Raw genomic sequence first — 22,483 nt, 5'->3', positions numbered from 1 at the left:
TAGTAGAAATTGTGGAAATCTTTCCCCTAATGGAGTCCAGCCATGCTGGTTCTGCCCCACTAGAATGGGAAGGGATACTACACTGAGTACACACTAGTGAACCCCCTGGAGAAGAGGATCACTGCGCCTTACATGAAACACACTCTTTGCCTGATATACTGTAACAGTGATAGCACACACACACACAGGAAAAGGTTAAATGCACAATTAACCCACAAAGAGCCCTTCCAGGGAGAGACAGAGAGAGTATGGAACCAGAACACGGCGCCCTTATCGCTAATGTCAAGCTTAGACGGTTCGCAGACTAAGTACCTAGATTAGGGATTTAGTACATTAATAATCACTCCCCCCCTGCTATGAACCCCTGGTACCGCTGAGCCTCTCCAGAGGAGCTGCGCATCCCTGTCAGTCAGTCAGTGTCTGTGTCAGCTGCAGTAGGGAAAATGGCGCTTGTGAGCTGCTGGATCCGCTCACAGTGAAGGCCCGCCCCTTCAATGCCGCGCGTTCTTCCCGCTCTTCTTTATACTGGCTGTAGGTGTCTATGTGCATAAAATGGAGACCGACTCCTTTTATGGCTTTGTTGCCAGTCTGGGTACTGCGTCCGCTGTTCAGCGTCTTTGTTGGTACACAGTTGGGAGACGCAGTCCGCCCTGTTTAGAAGCCGTGCGTCTCCGTACCCTCATGCCGCCATAATGGCTGGCAACCCACTAACCTGGACGCCGGCTTAGCACTCGCCACTCTTCTGGCTCTGTTAGGGGTGGCGGCGTGCTGCGTGAATGTACGCTCGCAGTCGTGGGGTTTGCAAATAGTTCCCTCAGTAGCTAGCTTCCCATCAGCGGGGATCGGGACCATTAAACCCGAGAGAGGTTGGGCCGTTCTCCACCCTAAGTCCCACGAAGCAGGCAGGCTGGTGCCATCCAGTTCTGCCTGAAAATAAACTCAAAAAATAAATGAAGAAAATTCTTCAGGAGCTTCCAGAGATGTGACCGGCTCCTCCGAGCACATTTTCTAAACTGAGTCTGGAAGGAGGGGCATAGAGGGAGGAGTCAGGAATCAAACTTCTATAGTGCCCATGTCTATACCCTATGGTACTAAATAGATTCCCAGTATCCCCTAGGACGTAAGAGAAAAGGAGATTTATGATAGACTTACCATGGTTAAATCTCTTTCTGCGAGGCACATTGGTTCCAAAGGGAAACATCGGGGTGTAGAAATGGATCTTGATCCAGGCACCAACAGGCTAAAGCTTTAGACTGTCCCAGGATGCATTGGGGCCTCCTCTATAACCCCGCCTCCAGGCACTGTGAGCTCAGTTTCGTTAACTCAGTCCAATGCAGGAGCAGGTAAAAGAAGGCAGATGTTCATCACCTAGAACCACGTTCTCACGACAGGAGAAGGGACTAGCGGCTAATTCCATACAAACCCATAGAGGCTCGGTGCGTCAGAGTGGGCGCCCTGTGGAACCAATGTACCTCGCAAAAAGATTTAACCATGGTAAGTCTACCATAAATCTCCTTTTCTGCAGCGGGGTACATTGGTTCCACAGGGAAACATCGGGGATGTCCTAAAGCAGTTACTCATGGGAGGGGACGTGCCGTAGCGGGTATGAGAACCCGGCATCTAAAGGAAGCATCCTGGGAGGCGGAAGTATCGAAGGCATAGAACCTATTGAACGTGTTCACCGAGGACCACGTAGACGCCTTGCACAATTGTTCAGTGGACGCGCCTCGGCGGGTCGCCCAAGAAGATCCAACAGACGAGTAGAATTGGCTTTGATTGCAGCAGGAGCTGGAAGGCCAGGCTGCACATAGGCTTGTGCAATCACCATTTTAATCCATCTGGCCAAGGTTTGCTTATTCGCAGGCCAGCCATGTTTGTGAAAACCAAAGAGTACAAAAAGGGTATCTGACCTCCTGATAGAGGCAGTCCTCTCCACATAAATACGGAGAGACCTTACCACATCCAAAGACCGCTCTTTGGAGGACAAATCAGAAGAGATAAAGGGGGTCATTCTGACCCGATCGCACGCTGCAGTTTTTCACAGCAGTGAATTCGGGTCTGAACTGCGCATGCGCCGCGACCGCAATGTGCAGGCGCATGCTGCCCGGTAACAGGAAACGCCGGGCAGCGTGGGTCCTTATGAAGAAAGCGATCACAGCGGCGATTGCAAGGTGAATGACAGCAAGAAGGCGTTTCTGGGTGGCAACTGACCGTTTTCTTGGAGTGCCGTGGAAAACGCAGGCGTGTCCAGGCATTTGCAGGGCGGGTGTCTGACGTCAATTCCGAGACCTGACAGGCTGAAGTGATCGCAGTGGCTGAGTAAGTTCAGAGCTACTCAGAAACTGCACAAAAACGTTTTACACCGCTCCCCTGCACAAACGATCGCACTCTTGCTATGCTAGAATACACTCCCCCATAGGCGGCGACTATTTGATCGCACGGCTGCAAAAAACTGCTACCGTGCGATCAACTCGGAATGACCCCTAAAGGCCGCAACCACAATCTCTTAGTTAAGGTGGAAAGATGACATCACCTTAGGCAAATAGCCAGGGTGAGTTCTAAGAACCGCTTGGTCACGGTGAAAAATCAGAAAGGGTTGACGACAGGACAGAGCGCCTAGGTATGACACCTTCCTAGCAGAGGCAATAGCCAGTAGGAACAGGACCTTGACAGTGAGCCATTTAAGGTACACTTATTCAAGAGATTCAAATGGAGACTCTTGCAGGGCATTCAGGAAAACAGACCCCATGGAGCCACAGGAGGGACATAGGGAGGCTGAATCCGAAAAACACCCTGAGTGAAAGTATGAACGTCAGTAATAGACGCTATTTTTCTCTGAAACCACACCGACAAGGCAGAGATATGAACCTTGAGGGAAGCCAGACGAAGGCCTAAGTCCAGGCCTTGTTGCAGAAATGCCAGAAGTCTGGAAGTTCTGAATTTGTATACATCATAATTCTTAGCAGCACACCAGGTGAAGTAAGAAGTCCAGACCCTGTAATAAATCCGCACAGAAGCCAGTATGCGGGCCTTCAGCATAGTTTGGATAACCGCTTCGGAGAATCCTTTGGCCTTCAGGAGTGAGGCTTCAAGAGCCACGCCATCAAAGCCAGTCTGGCCAGGTCCGGGTAGACACAAGGGCCCTGAACGAGGAGGGCTGGGCGTTGAGGAAGTAGAAGAGGACGCTCTATCGATAAACCCAGCAGGTGTGAGAACCAATGCCGTCTGGGCCATTGCTGAAGCAACTAGAAGTAGTATTCCTCCTTGTTTGAATTTCCGCAGTACCCTGGGCAGGAGTGACACTGGAGGGAACACGTAGGGCAGCCGAAAGATCCATGGAATTACCAGTGAGTCCACAAACGCTACTTGAGGATCCCTGGTCCTTGATCCGAAGACCGGAACTTGGTGATTGTGTCGAGGCGCCATCAGGTCTACATCTGGTAGGCCCCACTTGTCCACTAGGAGTTGAAAGACATCCTGGTGAAGACTCCACTCTCCAGCGTGCACGTCCTGACGACTGAGGAAATCCGCTTCCCAGTTGAGGACTCCCGGAATGAACACTGCCGATATTGCTGGCAGATGGCGTTCCGCCTTGATGGTTTACGTATGCCACCATGGTGGCGTTGTCTGATCGTACTAAACAGGCCTGTTCTGTATCAGAGGCTGGACAAGAAATAAAGGATTGAACATTGCCCGCAATTTCAGAATGTTTATCGGGAGGAGTGATTCCACCATGGTCCACCGACCCTGGAGAGAGAGTGTTGCTACAACACCACGCCCCAACCTCTCAGACTGGCGTCCGTTGTCAGTCAGACGCAGTTACGGATCCAGAAGGGACGGCCCTGCAGCCACCAGGTCGGTGACCGACAAACCTCCGGCGTCAAGGAGATCATGCGAGACCTGATCCGATGAGGTAGGCCTTCCCACTTGGAAAGGATTAACCTCTGCAGAGGGCGGGAATGAAATTGAGCGTACTCTACCATGTCAAACGCAGACACCATGAGGCCTAGTACTTGCATCGCCAAGTGTATCGACACTCTTGAGCGAGAGAGAAAGTATCGGATACTGTCCTGAAGTTTCAGGACCTTCTATGGAGACAGAAACAGCCGTTGACTGCGCTTGTCCAGCAGTGCCCCCAGGTGCACCCTGCTCCGAGCAGGGACCAGCGAGGACTTCTTCCAGTTGATAAGCCACCTGTGGGCTTGTAGGAAGTTTACAGTCAGTTGTAGATGACTGAGGAGGACATTGTGGGAGTTTGCCACAATCAGCAAGTCGTCCAGGTACAGCAGGATCCTGACTCCCTGGCGACGGAAATGAGCAGTCATCACGGCCATAACCTTGGTGAAGATTCGGAGGGCCGTGGCCAGTCCAAACGGCAGAGCCTGGAATTGATAGTGAAGGTTGCCAATAGCAAACCACAGATATTGCTGATGCGATATGGCAATAGGTATATGCAGGTAAGCATCTCGTATATCCAGGGATACCATATAGTCTCCGGGTTCCATGGCCAGTACAATTGAGCACAGTGTTTCCATACGGAACTTGGACACTCTCAAAAACTTGTTCAGTGATTTGAAGTTGAATATAGGCCGGAAAGACCCATTGTGTTTCGGGACTAAAAACAGGGTTGAGTAGTTTCCTCTGCCTCTCTGGGACAGAGGTACCGGCACCACCACTCCTGTATCCAGGAGAGAACGCACAACCAGTTGGAGAGCTTGAACGGTTCCGAAGGGATAACCGTTGTGCAGAACTGGCGAGGGGGCTGTCTCTTGAAAGAGACTGCGTACCCATGAGAGAAAACTTCTCACACCCATGCGTCTGAAGTGGTCTTCAACCAGACCTCGGTGAATCGCAGAGGTCGGCCTCCCACCCGGGGGTCCCCCAGGGGGAGGCCCGCACCATCATGCAGCAGGCTTGTCGTGTTTAGAAGCAGGCTGACGGGCTGCCTAGGATTGTTTTGCCTTGGGCTTAGTGGTTTTGGGAGCACGAGATTGTCTCGGGTATGCATGACCTTTGGCTTTCCCTTGAGGTGGAAAGGAGTGAACAGTGGTACCTTTTGCCTTCTGCGCAGAAGGATTAGTATTTGGGAGAAAAGCGGTCTTAGCAGCCGCTAAGTTAGTCACAATTTTATTGAGATCTTCCCCAAATAGGATGTCCCCCTAAAAAGGGAGTACCTCCAAGGTCTTTTTGGAGTCCAGGTCCACCTTTCATGACCTCAACCACAGAATACGGCGAGCCAGGATGGATGTAGTCGATGCCTTGGCCGCCAACACACCCGCCTCAGAGGACGCCTCCTGAATGTAAAAGGCGGCGGTGATAATATGAGACAGGTATTGTCTGGCAATTCCTTTTGCAGCCCAGGAGGCTATAGTGGGTCTATGTACAGCACCAGTAAGGGAGTAAATAGACTTCAGGCATCCCTCCACACGTTTATCTGTCGGTTCCTTCAGTGAGGTAACAGTGGTGACAGGCAGAGTAGATGACTCCACGAGACGGGTGACATGGGAATCCACCGGCGGTGAGTTTTCCCACTTGTTACATAACTCTGAAGGGAGAGGATAGCGAGCTACGATCCTTTTAGACAGGGAGAATTTCTTTCCTGGAGAAGACAAGGGTTCTTTACGTATATCTACTAAATGGTCAGAATGCGGTAATACAGTTTCTCTGACGTCCTAGTGGATGCTGGGAACTCCTTAAGGACCATGGGGAATAGACGGGCTCCGCAGGAGACTGGGCACTCTAAAAGAAAGATTAGGTACTATCTGGTGTGCACTGGCTCCTCCCTCTATGCCCCTCCTCCAGACCTCAGTTAGATTTCTGTGCCCGGCCGAGCTGGATGCACACTAGGGGCTCTCCTGAGCTCCTAGAAAGAAAGTATATGTTAGGTTTTTTATTTTACAGTGAGACCTGCTGGCAACAGGCTCACTGCAACGAGGGACTAAGGGGAGAAGAAGCGAACCTACCTGCTTGCAGCTAGCTTGGGCTTCTTAGGCTACTGGACACCATTAGCTCCAGAGGGATCGACCGCAGGACCCGTCCTTGGTGTTCGTTCCCGGAGCCGCGCCGCCGTCCCCCTTACAGAGCCAGAAGCATGAAGATGGTCCGGAAAATCGGCGGCAGAAGACTTCAGTCTTCACCAAGGTAGCGCACAGCACTGCAGCTGTGCGCCATTGCTCCTCATACACACTTCACACTCCGGTCACTGAGGGTGCAGGGCGCTGGGGGGGGGGGGGCGCCCTGAGCAGCAATAGAAACACCTTGGCTGGCAAAATAATCACAATATATAGCCCCAGAGGCTATATATGTGATAATTACCCCTGCCAGAATCCATAAAAAAGCGGGAGAAAAGTCTGCGAAAAAGGGGCAGAGCTATCTCCCTCGGCACACTGGCGCCATTTTCTCTTCACAGTGTAGCTGGAAGACAGCTCCCCAGGCTCTCCCCTGTAGTTTTCAGGCTCAAAGGGTTAAAAAGAGAGGGGGGGCACTAAATTTAGGCGCAATATTATATATACAAGCAGCTATTGGGGAAAATTCACTCAGTGATAGTGCTTATCCCTACATTATATAGCGCTCTGGTGTGTGCTGGCATACTCTCTCTCTGTCTCCCCAAAGGGCTGTGTGGGGTCCTGTCCTCAGTCAGAGCATTCCCTGTGTGTGTGCGGTGTGTCGGTACGGCTGTGTCGACATGTTTGATGAGGAGGCTTATGTGGAGGCGGAGCAGATGCCGATAAATGGGATGTCGCCCCCTGTGGGCCGACACCAGAGTGGATGGATAGGTGGAAGGTATTAACCGACAGTGTCAACTCCTTACATAAAAGGCTGGATGACGTAACAGCTATGGGACAGCCGGCTTCTCAGCCCGCGCCTGCCCAGGCGTCTCAAAGGCCATCAGGGGCTCAAAAACGCCCGCTCCCTCAGATGGCAGACATAGATGTCGACACGGAGTCTTACTCCAGTGTCGACGAGGTTGAGACATATACACAATCCACTAGGAACATCCGTTACATGATCCCGGCAATAAAAAATGTGTTACACATTTCTGACATTAACCCAAGTACCACTAAAAAAGGGTTTTATGTTTGGGGAGAAAAAGCAGGCAGTGTTTTGTTCCCCCATCCAATGAGTGAATGAAGTGTGAAAAAGCGTGGGTTCCCCCGATAAGAAACTGATAATTTCTAAAAAGTTACTGATGGCGTACCTTTTCCCGCCAGAGGATAAGTTACGCTGGGAGATATCCCCTAGGGTGGATAAGGCGCTCACACGTTTGTCAAAAAAGGTGGCACTGCCGTCTTAGGATACGGCTACTTTGAAGGTACCTGCTGATAAAAAGCAGGAGGCTATCCTGAAGTCTGTATTTACACACTCAGGTACTAGACTGAGACCTGCAGATAGTGCTGCTGCAGCGTGGTCTGTAACCCTGTCAAACAGGGATACTATTTTGCGAACATAAGACATCGTCTTATATATGAGGGATGCACAGAGGGATATTTTGCCTGCTGGCATCCAGAATTAATGCAATGTCCATTCTGTCAGGAGGGTATTAGAGACCCGACACTGGACAGGTGATGCTGACTTTAAAAGGCACATAGAGCCTTATAAGGGTGAGGAATTGTTTGGGGATGGTCTCTGGGACCTCGTATCCACAGCAACAGCTGGGAAGAAATTTTTTTACCTCAGGTTTCCTCACAGCCTAAGAAAGCACTGTATTATCAGGTACAGTCCTTTCGGCTTCAGAAAAGCAAGCGGGTCAAAGGCGCTTCCTTTCTGCACAGAGACGAGGGAAGAGGGAAAAAGCTGCACCAGTCAGCCAGTTCCCAGAATCAAAATTCTTCCCCCGCTTCCTCTGAGTCCACCGCATGACGCGGGGGCTCCACAGGCGTAGCCAGGTACGGTGGGGGGCCGCCTCAAAAATTTCAGCGATCAGTGGGCTCGCTCACAGGTGGATCCCTGGATCCTTCAAGTAGTATCTCAGGGGTACGGGCTGGAATTCGAGGCGTCTCCCCCCCGCCGTTTCCTCAAATCTGCCTTGCCGACAACTCCCTCAGGCAGGGAGGCTGTGCTAAAGGCAATTCACAAGCTGTATTCCCAGCAGGTGATAGTCAAGGTGCCCCTACTTCAACAAGGACGGGGTTACTATTCCACACTTTTTGTGGTACCGAAACTGGACGGTTCGGTGAGACCCATTTTAAATTTGAAGTCCTTGAACACATACATAAAAAAATTCAAGTTCAAGATGGAATCGCTCAGGGCGGTTATTGCAAGCCTGGAGAAGGGGGATTATATGGTATCCCTGGACATCAAGGATGCTTACCTACATGTCCCCATTTACCATCCTCACCAGGAGTACCTCAGATTTGTGGTACAGGATTGCCATTACCAATTCCAAACACTGCCGTTTGGACTGTCCACGGCACCGAGGGTCTTTACCAAGGTAATGGCAGAAATGATGATACTCCTTCGAAAAAAGGGAGTTTTTAATTATCCCGTACTTGGACGATCTCCTTATAAAGGCGAGGTCCATGGAGCAGTTGTTGGTCGGAGTAGCACTATCTCGGGAAGTGCTACAACAGCACGGATGGATTATATACATTCCAAAGTCACAGCTGGTTCCTACCACACGCCTGCTGTTCCTGGGGATGGTTCTGGACACAGAACAGAAAAAAGTGTTTCTCCCGCAGGAGAAAGCCAAGGAGCTGTCATCTCTAGTCAGAGACCTCCTGAAACCAAAACAGGTATCGGTGCATCACTGCACACGAGTCCTGGGAAAAATGGTAGCTTCTTACGAAGCAAAATTCCATTCGGCAGGTTCCATGCAAGAACCTTTCAGTGGGACCTCTTGGACAAGTGGTCGGAATCGCATCTTCAGATGCATCGGCTGATAACCCTGTCTCCAAGGACCAGGGTATCTCTACTGTGGTGGCTGCAGAGTGCTCATCTTCAAGAGGGCCGCAGATTCGGCATACAGGACTGGGTCCTGGTAACCACGGATGCCAGCCTTCGAGGCTGGGGGGCAGTCACACTGGGAAGAAATTTCCAAGGACTTTGGTCAAGTCAGGAGTCGTCCCTACACATAAATATTCTGGAACTGAGGGCCATTTACAATGCCCTAAGTCTGGCAAGGCCTCTGCTTCAAAACCAGCCGGTACTGATCCAATCAGACAACATCACGGCAGTCGCCCATGTAAACCGACAGGGCGGCACAAGAAGCAGGATGGCGATGGCAGAAGCCACAAGGATTCTCCGATGGGCGGAAAATCACGTCTTAGCACTGTCAGCAGTGTTCATTCCGGGAGTGGACAACTGGGAAGCAGACTTCCTCAGCAGACACGACCGACACCCGGGAGAGTGGGGACTTCATCCAGAAGTCTTCCAACTGTTGGTAAACCGTTGGGAAAGGCCACAGGTGGACATGATGGCGTCCCGCCTAAACAAAAAACTAGATATTGCGCCAGGTCAAGGGACCCTCAGGCAATAGCGGTGGACGGTCTAGTGACACCGTGGGTGTACCAGTCGGTTTATGTATTCCCTCCTCTGCCTCTCATACCAAAGGTACTGAGAATAATAAGAAAACGAGGAGTAAGAACGATACTCGTGGTTCCGGATGGGCCAAGAAGAGCTTGGTACCCAGAACTTCAAGAAATAATATCAGAGGACCCATGTCCTCTACCGCTCAGACAGGATCTGCTACAGCAGGGGCCCTGTCTGTTCCAAGACTTACCGCGGCTGCGTTGGACGGCATGGCGGTTGAATTCCGGATCCTAAAGCAAAAGGGCATTCCGGAGGAAGTCATTCCTACGCTGATAAAAGCCAGGAAAGAAGTAACCGCAAACCATTATCACCGTATTTGGCGAAAATATGTTGCATGGTGTGAGGCCAGGAAGGCCCCAACCGAGGAATTTCAGCTGGGTCGTTTTCTGCACTTCCTACAGTCAGGAGTGACTATGGGCCTAATTTTGGGTTCCATTAAGGTCCAGATTTCGGCTCTGTCGATTTTCTTCCAGAAAGAACTGGCTTCACTGCCTGGAGTACAGACATTTGTAAAGGGAGTGCTACATATTCAGACCCTTTTTTGTGCCTTCTGTGGCACCTTGGGATCTCAACGTGGTGTTGAGTTTCTTAAAATCACATTGGTTTGAGCCACTTAAAACTGTGGATTTGAAATATCTCACGTGGAAAGTGGTCATGTTATTGGCCTTGGCTTCGGCCAGGCGTGTGTCAGAATTGCCGGCTTTGTCATGTAAAAGCCCTTATCTGATCTTCCATATGGATAGGGCAGAATTGAGGACTCGTCCCCAGTTTCTCCCTAAGGTGGTATCAGCTTTTCACTTGAACCAACCTATTGTAGTGCCTGCGGCTACTAGGGACTTGGAAGATTCCAAGTTACTGGACGTAGTCAGGGCCTTAAAAATGTATATTTTCAGGACGGCTGGAGTCAGGAAAACTGACTCGTTTTTTATCCTGTAGGCACCCAACAAAATAGGTGCTCCTGCTTCTAAGCAGACTATTGCTCGCTGAATTTGTAGCACAATTCAGCTGGAGCATTCTGCGGCTGGATTGCCGCATCCTAAATCAGTAACAGCCCATTCCACGAGGAAAGTGGGCTCATCTTGGGCGGCTGCCCGAGGGGTCTCGGCTTTACAACTTTGCCGAGCTGCAACTTGGTCAGGGGCAAACACGTTTGCTAAATTCTACAAATTTGATACCCTGGCTGAGGAGGACCTTGAGTTCTCTCATTCGGTGCTGCAGAGTCATCCGCACTCTCCCGCCCGTTTGGGAGCTTTGGTATAATCCCCATGGTCCTTACGGAGTTCCCAGCATCCACTAGGACGTCAGAGAAAATAAGATTTTACTCACCGGTAAATCTATTTCTCGTAGTCCGTAGTGGATGCTGGGCGCCCATCCCAAGTGCGGATTGTCTGCAATACTTGTATATAGTTATTGCCTAACTAAAGGGTTATTGTTGAGCCATCTGTTGAGAGGCTCAGTTATATTTCATACTGTTAACTGGGTATAGTATCACGAGTTATATGGTGTGATTGGTGTGGCTGGTATGAGTCTTACCCGGGATTCAAAATCCTTCCTTATTGTGTCAGCTCTTCCGGGCACAGTATCCTAACTGAGGTCTGGAGGAGGGGCATAGAGGGAGGAGCCAGTGCACACCAGATAGTACCTAATCTTTCTTTTAGAGTGCCCAGTCTCCTGCGGAGCCCGTCTATTCCCCATGGTCCTTACGGAGTTCCCAGCATCCACTACGGACTACGAGAAATAGATTTACCGGTGAGTAAAATCTTATTTTTAGTTACCTTCTGAAGTTTAAACTTATCAGGTTTCTTAGACACCGTAGTGGAATCATCATCATCATCATCATCATCAGTGAACTGTCAGGGACATCAACCTGAGTAGTAGATTCCATGTCAGAAGCAACTGTGTCAGTGTCTGATGAGGCACTATACTCCCCATCCTCATCAGAAGAATCTTCTGAGAGATTAGTGGTTTATGAGGAGGAAGTAGCCCGCTTACATGATCCCGTGACACGAGAGTGACCCGGGGCAGTTTTATGTCTAACCCCCGCCGAGCAGCTCGGCGGCGGGTCGCCTAATATGTAGGGGCATAAGTCTAGACAGATATAAGATTTCCATAACAACCAGACAACGTCCAGACTTTTGACAGGAGTACAACTGACAGGAGTACAACTGACAGGAGTTAGTGTGACTCATTGAAATTACGAGGAAATAACATTTTAAAATAAAGGGGACTTTAAAAAGTGTTGCAAGATAAAAGTTTTTAATGAAGTGCAATTTAAAACAAGATAAACTCCCATTGGCTGTTAGAACCATAATTAATGAATTTAGATACAGTCCCTCATATTGCCCTGGGTTGGGAGTGCACAAAATAATTGTGTTATAGATTAGTAAATGCAAAATGGTTACATTCAGTCATCAACTTTAAGGAGGTCTTTATGAAATAAGAAACAAAATGATAAAGCTTGTCAAATAAATGAACGTACATAACTTAGGGGTATATGCAATTGCGGTCGAATTCCGACTGGAATTCGACCGGTTTTTAATTCAACACAATTCGACAGTCACAAACCCTCCCGCCGGGACCCAAGTTCGACATATTCAATAAAAAACGGATTCGACAGTCCCGCTGTCGAAAAACGGGCCAATTGACGATAGTGTGCGTCCTGGATTCAACTTCACGGACGGCACAAAAGTGTTCAATCATCTTGAAAAAAAATGCGTGTGGTCCCCTCTCCTAAGCATAACCAGCCTCGGGCTCTTTGAGCCGGTCCTGGTTGTAAAAATACGGGGGGGGGGGGGGGAATGACAGGGGATCCTGTAGTAGCCATTCAAACCCATTTGTGTCAACTTGAGTGCATGTTATCAGGCTTCAATCTCAAGGGTATGTAAACTTTTGATCAGGGTCATTTGGGTAGTTTCTGTTGTCATTATGATTTAAAAAGCGTAAACACAGTTATTTGACAATAAATGGCTTCACCCAACCACTAACCATGAGTGAAAGAAAAGTTTGTGAGTTATCATTCATATTCTCTGACAAATGGCCAGAAAATCAAATTCTGCTTGGGTATGTAAACTTATGAGCACAACTGTATAATAAAAAAGTGTCCCCCGGCTGTGGTATTATCTCTCTGACTAGTGGAGCCCGGTGCTGGTGTGAAAAATACGGGGGACCCCTACGTGTTTTGTCCCCCGTATTTTTGGCACCAGGACCAGGCGCAGAGCCCGGTGCTGGTTGTTAAAATACGGGGGATCCCATGTCATTTCTTCCCCCGTATTTTTACAATCAGGACCGGCTCAAAGAGCCAGAGGCTGGTTATGCTTAGGAGGGGGGACCCCACGCATTTTTTTCTGAAATTTTAACCCATTCCCACCCCTTCCCACTGAAAAACATGCTCTGATCTCTCCATATTATTTTAGTTAGTAAAAAAAAAAAAATTATTTTAAAAAATATATTAAATACTATTTGTGGCTCCTAAATAGACAAACCAAGTAGATAATCCCTTCTAATATAAATAGATATGCTATTAGCAATCAAAAAAACACAAAAAAACACCATATTTTTTAAAAAATTTATTAGATCACGCCAGCAAAATGAGGCGGAATGAAACTAACGAAATGACTGTCGAAAAAAAGCACTGTTGTCACATCGACATTCTTCAATTGAATATACTTTTGTCGAAAAGCCGCATTTTTACCATTGCAAAAAGTCGAATCCAATTCGACAGGTTTTTTTTGTCGAAAATGCCCCGTTTTTCGACATTTGCGGCAATTCGACCACAATTGCATATACCCCTAAAAGTGGATGGAGATAAAGTAAGAGCCAATCGGCTCCCAACTGTCAAGTCACAGGCTGGGTTTGAAAAATGACAGTTAGGAGCGGATTGGCTGGTACTTTATCTCCAGCCACTTAAACTCCATCCAAGGCTTAGTAAATAGACCCCTTTATTCATAATACCTCCGTAACAATGATATTCTACATGAAGAAATCCTGCAGAAGGGATGATTTAGACATTCCAAAGAAAGCGGATGGGGAGGGTCGAGCTCAATTCTACAAACCCAAATTGCTTACCTTGATCTCAACTTGCTCCTCCATCTCCTTTGTTTTTATTGTAGTGTACTCTTTTTCTAACCTGCAATAAGATAAAAATGGTGCATATTAGTAAACAGAGCAAATGGTATTCCACAAATAAAATGACTGTATAGTCACTGCCTTATAAGCACTATACATAAGTGGGTCAGATTTTAGTTGGGAATAAAGAAAAAATAAGAATTTACTTACCGATAATTCTATTTCTCGGAGTCCGTAGTGGATGCTGGGGTTCCTGAAAGGACCATGGGGAATAGCGGCTCCGCAGGAGACAGGGCACAAAAAAGTAAAGCTTTACTAGGTCAGGTGGTGTGCACTGGCTCCTCCCCCTATGACCCTCCTCCAGACTCCAGTTAGGTACTGTGCCCGGACGAGCATACACAATAAGGGAGGCATTTTGAATCCCGAGTAAGACTCATACCAGCCACACCAATCACACCGTACAACTTGTGATCTAAACCCAGTTAACAGTATGACAACAGAAAGGGCCTCTTAAAGATGGCTCCTTAACAATAACCCGAATTAGTTAACAATAACTATGTACAAGTATTGCAGATAATCCGCACTTGGGATGGGCGCCCAGCATCCACTACGGACTCCGAGAAATAGAATTATCGGTAAGTAAATTCTTATTTTCTCTATCGTCCTAAGTGGATGCTGGGGTTCCTGAAAGGACCATGGGGATTATACCAAAGCTCCCAAACGGGCGGGAGAGTGCGGATGACTCTGCAGCACCGAATGAGAGAACTCCAGGTCCTCCTTTGCCAGGGTATCAAATTTGTAAAATTTTACAAACGTGTTCTCCCCCGACCACGTAGCTGCTCGGCAGAGTTGTAATGCCGAGACCCCTCGGGCAGCCGCCCAAGATGAGCCCACCTTCCTTGTGGAGTGGGCTTTTACAGTTTTAGGCTGTGGCAGGCCTGCCACAGAATGTGCAAGTTGAATTGTGTTACAAATCCAACGAGCAATCGACTGCTTAGAAGCAGGTGCGCCCAACTTGTTGGGTGCATACAATATAAACAGCGAGTCAGATTTTCTGACTCCAGCCGTCCTTGCAATGTATATTTTTAAGGCTCTGACAACGTCCAACAACTTGGAGTCCTCCAAGTCGCTAGTGGCCGCAGGCACCACAATAGGTTGGTTCAGATGAAATGCTGATACCACTTTAGGGAGAAAATGCGGACGAGTCCGCAGTTCTGCCCTATCCGAATGGAAGATTAGATAAGGACTTTTATAAGATAAAGCCGCCAATTCAGATACTCTCCTGGCAGAGGCCAGGGCTAGTAACATAGTCACTTTCAATGTGAGATATTTCAAATCCACCTTTTTCAATGGTTCAAACCAATGGGATTTGAGGAAATCTAAAACTACATTTAGATCCCACGGTGCCACCGGAGGCACCACAGGAGGCTGTATATGCAGTACTCCCTTGACAAAAGTCTGGACCTCAGGGACAGAGGCCAATTCTTTTTGGAAGAATATTGACAGGGCCGAAATTTGAACCTTAATGGATCCCAATTTGAGACCCATAGATAATCCTGATTGCAGGAAATGTAGGAAACGACCCAGTTGGAATTCCTCCGTCGGAACCCTCCGATCCTCGCACCACGCTACATATTTTCGCCAAATGCGGTGATAATGTTTCACGGTGACTTCCTTCCGTGCCTTAATCAAGGTAGGAATGACTTCTTCTGGAATGCCTTTCCCTTTTAGGATCTGGCGTTCAACCGCCATGCCGTCAAACGCAGCCGCGGTAAGTCTTGAAAAAGACAGGGACCCTGCTGTAGCAGGTCCCTTCTCAGAGGTAGAGGCCACGGTTCGTCCGTGAGCATCTCTTGAAGTTCCGGATACCCAGTCCTTCTCGGCCAATCCGGAACCACTAGTATTGTTCTTACTCTTCTTTGCCGTATGATCTTCAATACCTTTGGTATGAGCGGCAGAGGAGGAAACACATACACTGACTGGTACACCCAAGGAGTTACCAGTGCGTCCACAGCTATTGCCTGTGGATCTCTTGACCTGGCGCAATATTTGTCCAGTTTCTTGTTGAGGCGAGACGCCATCATGTCTACAATTGGTCTTTCCCAACGGTCTATTAACATGTTGAAGACTTCTGGATGTAGACCCCACTCTCCCGGATGAAGATCGTGTCTGCTGAGGAAGTCTGCTTCCCAGTTGTCCACGCCCGGGATGAACACTGCTGACAGTGCTATCACGTGATTCTCCGCCCAGCGAAGAATCTTGGCAGCTTCTGCCATTGCACTCCTGCTTCTTGTGCCGCCCTGCCTGTTTACATGGGCGACCGCCGTGATGTTGTCCGACTGAATCAACACCGGCTTTCCTTGCAGGAGAAGTTCCGCCTGGCTTAGAGCATTGTAGATTGCTCTTAGTTCCAGAATGTTTATGTGAAGAGACTTTTCCAGACTCGTCCATACTCCCTGGAAGTTTCTTCCTTGTGTGACTGCTCCCCAGCCTCTCAGGCTGGCGTCCGTGGTCACCAGGATCCAATCCTGAATGCCGAATCTGCGGCCTTCTAATAGGTGAGCCTTCTGCAACCACCACAGAAGTGACACCCTTGTCTTTGGTGACAGGGTTATTCGCAGGTGCATCTGCAGATGCGACCCTGACCATTTGTCCAACAGATCCCTTTGGAATATTCTTGCATGGAATCTGCCGAATGGAATTGCTTCGTAAGAAGCCACCATTTTTCCCAGGACTCTTGTGCATTGATGTACTGACACTTTTCCTGGTTTTAGGAGGTTCCTGACCAGATCGGATAACTCCTTGGCTTTTTCCTCTGGAAGGAAAACCTTTTTCTGAACCGTGTCCAGAATCATTCCTAGGAACAGCAGACGAGTTGTCGGGATTAAATGGGATTTTGGAATATTCAGAATCCACCCGTGTTGTCTTAGCACCTCTTGAGATAGTGCTAAAGCTGTCTCCAGCTGTTCTCTGGACCTTGCCCTTATTAGGAGATCGTCCAAGTATGGGATAACTAATACGCCTTTTCTTCGAAGAAGAATCATCATCTCGGCCATTACCTTGGTAAAGACCCGAGGCGCCGTGGACAATCCGAACGGCAGCGTCTGAAACTGATAGTGACAGTTTTGAACAATGAACCTGAGGTACCCCTGGTGTGCGGGGTAAATCGGAACGTGTAGATACGCATCCTTGATGTCCAAGGATACCATAAAGTCCCCTTCTTCCAGGTTCGCTATCACTGCTCTGAGTGACTCCATCTTGAACTTGAACTTTTTTATGTAGAGGTTCAAGGACTTCAGATTTAGAATAGGCCTTACCGAGCCATCCGGCTTCGGTACCACAAATAGAGTGGAATAATACCCCTTTCCTTGTTGTAATAGGGGTACTTTGACTATCACCTGCTGAGCGTACAGCTTGTGAATGGCTTCCAACACCCTCTCCCTTTCGGAAGAGACGGTTGGTAAGGCAGACTTCAGGAAACGATGAGGAGGATCCGTCTCTAATTCCAACCTGTACCCCTGAAATATTATCTGCAGGATCCAGGGGTCTACCTGCGAGTGAGCCCACTGCGCGCTGTAATTTTTGAGACGGCCCCCCACTGTCCCCGAGTCCGCTTGAGAGGCCCCAGCGTCATGCTGAGGTTTTTGCAGGAGCCGGGGAGGGCTTCTGTTCCTGGGAAGGAGCTGCCTGTTGGTGTCTCTTCCCTCTTCCTCTGCCTCGTGGCAGGTACGACAAGCCCTTTGCTCTCTTATTTTTGTAGGAGCGAAAAGGCTGCGGTTGAAAGGTCGGTGCCTTTCTCTGTTGGGGAGTGACTTGAGGTAAAAAAGTGGATTTCCCGGCAGTAGCCGTGGCCACCAAGTCTGATAGACCAACTCCAAATAACTCCTCCCCTTTATACGGCAAAACCTCCATGTGACGTTTTGAATCCGCATCGCCTGTCCACTGTCGTGTCCATAAGGCTCTTCTGGCTGAAATGGACATAGCACTCACCCGAGATGCCAGTGTGCAAATATCCCTCTGTGCATCACGCATATAGATAAATGCATCCTTTATTTGTTCTAACGACAGTAAAACATTGTCCCTATCTAGGGTATCAATATTTTCAATCAGGGATTCTGACCAAACTACTCCAGCACTGCACATCCAGGCAGTTGCTATAGCTGGTCGTAGTATAACACCTGCATGTGTGTATATATTCTTTTGAATAACTTCCATCTTTCTATCTGATGGATCCTTAAGTGCGGCCGTCTCAGGAGAGGGTAACGCCACTTGTTTGGATAAGCGTGTGAGCGCCTTGTCCACCTTAGGGGGTGTTTCCCAGCGCGCCCTAACCTCTGGCGGGAAAGGGTATAATGCCAATAACTTTTTTGAAATTATCAACTTTTTATCAGGAGCAACCCACGCTTCATCACACACGTCATTTAATTCTTCTGATTCAGGAAAAACTGTTTGTAGTTTTTTCACACCATACATAATACCCTGTTTTACGGTATCTGTAGTATCAGCTAAATGTAACGTCTCCTTCATTGCCAAAATCATATAACGTGTGGCCCTACTGGAAAATACGTTTGAATTTCTACCGTCGTCACTGGAATCAGTGCCCGTGTCTGGGTCTGTGTCGACCGACTGAGGCAAAGGGCGTTTTACAGCCCCTGACGGTGTTTGAGGCGCCTGGACAGGCATTAATTGATTGTCCGGCCGCCTCATGTCCTCAACTGACTGTTTAAGGGAAGATAAACCATCACGTAATTCCACAAATAAAGGCATCCATTCTGGTGTCGACCCCCTGGGGGGTGACATCTGCATATTTGGCAATTGCTCCGCCTCCACACCAATATCGTCCTCATACATGTCGACACCACGTACCGACACACACCGCAAACTCACAGGGAATGCTCTAATGAAGACAGGACCCACTAGCCCTTTTGGGGAGACAGAGGGAGAGTCTGCCAGCACACACCACAAAGCGCTATATATACAAGGGATATCCTTATATTAAGTGCTCCCTTATAGCTGCTTTAATATATATATATATAGCCATTAATGTGCCCCCCCTCTCTGTTTTACCCTGTTTCTGTAGTGCAGTGCAGGGGAGAGACCTGGGAGCCGTTCTGACCAGCGGAGCTGTGACAGAAAATGGCGCCGTGTGCTGAGGAGATAGGCCCCGCCCCTTTTTCGGCGGGTTCTTCTCCCGCTATTTTTCCAGTCAGGCAGGGGTTAAATATCTCCATATAGCCCCTATGGGCTATATGTGAGGTATTTTTAGCCTTGTATAAGGTTTATATTTGCCTCTCAGAGCGCCCCCCCCCAGCGCTCTGCACCCTCAGTGACTGCCCAGTGAAGTGTGCTGAGAGGAAAATGGCGCACAGCTGCAGTGCTGTGCGCTACCTTATGAAGACTGAGGAGTCTTCAGCCGCCGGTTTCCGGACCTCTTCACGCTTCAGCATCTGCAAGGGGGTCGGCGGCGCGGCTCCGGGACCGGACTCCACGGCTGGGCCTGTGTTCGATCCCTCTGGAGCTAATGGTGTCCAGTAGCCAAGCAGCAAATCCACTCTGCATGCAGGTGAGTTTACTACTTTCCCCCTAAGTCCCACGTTGCAGTGATCCTGTTGCCAGCAGGACTCACTGTAAAGAAAAAAACCTAAACTAAACTTTCTCTAAGCAGCTCTTTAGGAGAGCCACCTAGATTGCACCCTTCTCGTTCGGGCACAAAATCTAACTGGAGTCTGGAGGAGGGTCATAGGGGGAGGAGCCAGTGCACACCACCTGACCTAGTAAAGCTTTACTTTTTTGTGCCCTGTCTCCTGCGGAGCCGCTATTCCCCATGGTCCTTTCAGGAACCCCAGCATCCACTTAGGACGATAGAGAAAAGCAAATAAGGCTACGGCCATACATAGTGGCCAAGCGAGTCCCGCTGAACGGGACCTTCTTGGCCGGAAGGGTAGTTTTGTGTTCACACAGATACTGTTCTATGGGATCTCGCAGAACAGGATCCGGCCAGTGACACAGGATTTCAAGAGCACACAGTGCGGCACAGCCGCACTGTGGGAATACATACATTGAAATGTATGTGTTCACCTTGAAATTCCATTGTCCTGCCATCCGGCTCAACAGCAGCATGCTGCGGTCGGATCCGGCGGTGGCGGGACTGACGCACATGTGTGGGCACCTGCATAGGCGCCCATGTGCAGTCTCCTTGTGGCCAAGCGGGTCCCGGTTGGCCGCTTTGTGTGGCCATAGCATAACAGTGTACCTGGACAAACCATGGTGTAATGCCAGCTATGCAAATACATACTTTTTGGTTTTTTTGCAAGTGGAGTAAATACTGGCTGCTTTTGCATGTAGCCCACAGATACTTGGCATATTTATTCCACTATGGATATTGTGGGTCTACCATAACAATTGTCTGCAATACCCAATTAGGGAACCAGACTGTTTAAAGGAATTTGTACCTAAAAACATCTCTACCACTAGGGATTTCTCACCCAGAGTATAACGTTTATTACACACTCTGAGGCAGCAGCATCACAGTGGCATGTTCACTCCACACTATCCTCACAAATTTACATACAGGCACTCATTGTGTATATTGTCACTGATCGTGGTTTGCAATGCTATTGTAATAGACACACTTCTGTGATAATATCACAACAGCAGATGTCTAATTGTCTACACAATATATCCGTGACACACTTCAGCAGTCCCGCTCACATATCAGTCACTGTCTGCAGTGTACGGCCAATGGGATTAACTTACTATATCTGCATATCTGATCATACTGATCTCTCTACTTAAAGTTCTGTGTGTATGGTACCCTACCTATGTTTTATACACATTGTATATGAATACAGCCACACTACACAGCAATAATATTGTATGCTTTTGAGAAACTCTATGCCTGATGGGGTTCACTACGGCTGGCCGGTGGTCGGGCTCCCGGCGACCAGCATCCCGGCGCTGGGAGCCCGACCGCCGGCTTACCGACAGCTTGGCGAGCGCAAATGAGCCCCTTGCGGGCTCGCTGCGCTCGCCACGCTACGGGCACGGTGGCGCGCTACGCGCGCCACACTATTTTATTCTCCCTCTATGGGGGTCGTGGACCCCCACGAGGGAAAATAAGTGTCGGTATGCCGGCTGTCGGGCTCCCGGCGCCGGTATACTGAGCGCCGGGAGCCCGACCGCCGGCAAACAGAAGACCACCCGCCTGATGAATAGACGTGCACTCTCAAGTATATATATATGCTATATTATGGTGTTTTCTCTATATATGAATATTGTATGGGTACACACTACATGAATACGCAGATATCTGTGGAAGTCATAGCCCTATTGGTAGGCTGAATTATCATTGTGTACTACTTACAAGGTCGACTATCACCTTGGTGCTGAAGGTCATTAATTTAGGAATTCACCTACAAATATTTTTCAAAATATAAATTTCAACCTTGGGTTACAGAGTGAGAAGATCCTTAACTTTACTACCCTATGAATTTATGCATAAAATTGACCCAGCCTGATTGGTATCAAGAAGATGTGGCGCAACGGAAATCTGATATTTCTCACATTTTTGAGACAATAGATACTATACCTAGCCATATTTGCTGTTGTATCACTGTGACCAGAGGCTCTGTATTCTGCACATGGTGTGTGCACTCATAACTAGGAGAGTATTTTTCAACCTTCTATATATTGTAAGCTTGCGAGCAGGGCCTTCCAACCTCTGTATGTCTGTTTTTACCCAGTTTTGTTCTATTACTGTTGTTCTAATTGTAAAGCACAACGGAATATGCTGCGCTATATAAGAAACTGTTAACAAATAATAAGAATTTACTTACCGATAATTCTATTTCTCGTAGTCCGTAGTGGATGCTGGGGACTCCGTAAGGACCATGGGAATAGCGGCTCCGCAGGAGACTGGGCACAAAAGTAAAGCTTTAGAACTACCTGGTGTGCACTGGCTCCTCCCCCTATGACCCTCCTCCAAGCCTCAGTTAGGATACAGTGCCCGGACGAGCGTACACAATAAGGAAGGATTTTGAATCCCGGGTAAGACTCATACCAGCCACACCAATCACACCGTACAACAGCATGATAACAGAGGAGCCTCTAGAAAAGATGGCTCACTACAGCAATAACCCGATTTTTTGGTAACAATAACTATGTACCAGTATTGCAGACAATCCGCACTTGGGATGGGCGCCCAGCATCCACTACGGACTACGAGAAATAGAATTATCGGTAAGTAAATTCTTATTTTCTCTAACGTCCTAAGTGGATGCTGGGGACTCCGTAAGGACCATGGGGATTATACCAAAGCTCCCAAACGGGCGGGAGAGTGCGGATGACTCTGCAGCACCAAATGAGAGAACTCCAGGTCCTCATCAGCCAGGGTATCAATTTTGTAGAATTTTACAAACGTATTTGCTCCTGACCAAGTAGCTGCTCGGCAAAGTTGTAAAGCCGAGACCCCTCGGGCAGCCGCCCAAGATGAGCCCATCTTCCTTGTGGAGTGGGCATTTACAGATTTTTGGCTGTGGCAGGCCTGCCACAGAATGTGCAAGCTGAATTGTACTACAATTCCAACGAGCAATAGTCTGCTTAGAAGCAGGAGCACCCAGCTTGTTGGGTGCATACAGGATAAACAGCGAGTCAGATTTTCTGACTCCAGCCGTCCTGGAAACATATTTTCAGGGCCCTGACAACGTCTAGCAACTTGGAGTCCTCCAAGTCCCTAGTAGCCGCAGGCACCACAATAGGTTGGTTCAGGTGAAACGCTGAAACCACCTTAGGGAGAAACTGAGGACGAGTCCTCAATTCCGCCCTGTCCGAATGGAAAATCAGATAAGGGCTTTTACAGGATAAAGCCGCCAATTCTGACACGCGCCTGGCC

The 22,483-nt window shown here is 48.6% G+C and overlaps 1 protein-coding gene across 5 annotated transcripts in view; it reads right to left on the bottom strand.

The window, feature by feature from the left end:
- Positions 1-22,483, bottom strand: part of EVI5 (ecotropic viral integration site 5) — a 452,905-nt gene that overhangs the window by 191,124 nt on the left and 239,298 nt on the right. For all 5 annotated transcript variants that reach the window (XM_063939881.1, XM_063939882.1, XM_063939884.1 and 2 more), the window contains one exon: positions 13,594-13,654. In XM_063939881.1, the coding sequence (XP_063795951.1) occupies positions 13,594-13,654 (61 nt within the window). The remainder of the gene's footprint in view (positions 1-13,593; positions 13,655-22,483) is intronic.

Source organism: Pseudophryne corroboree, chromosome 9 (assembly GCF_028390025.1).
Source record: "Pseudophryne corroboree isolate aPseCor3 chromosome 9, aPseCor3.hap2, whole genome shotgun sequence".
Taxonomy (NCBI): Eukaryota; Metazoa; Chordata; class Amphibia; order Anura; family Myobatrachidae; genus Pseudophryne; species Pseudophryne corroboree.
Note: the sequence above shows the minus strand (reverse complement) of the source record. Positions and strands in the feature narration are given on the sequence as shown.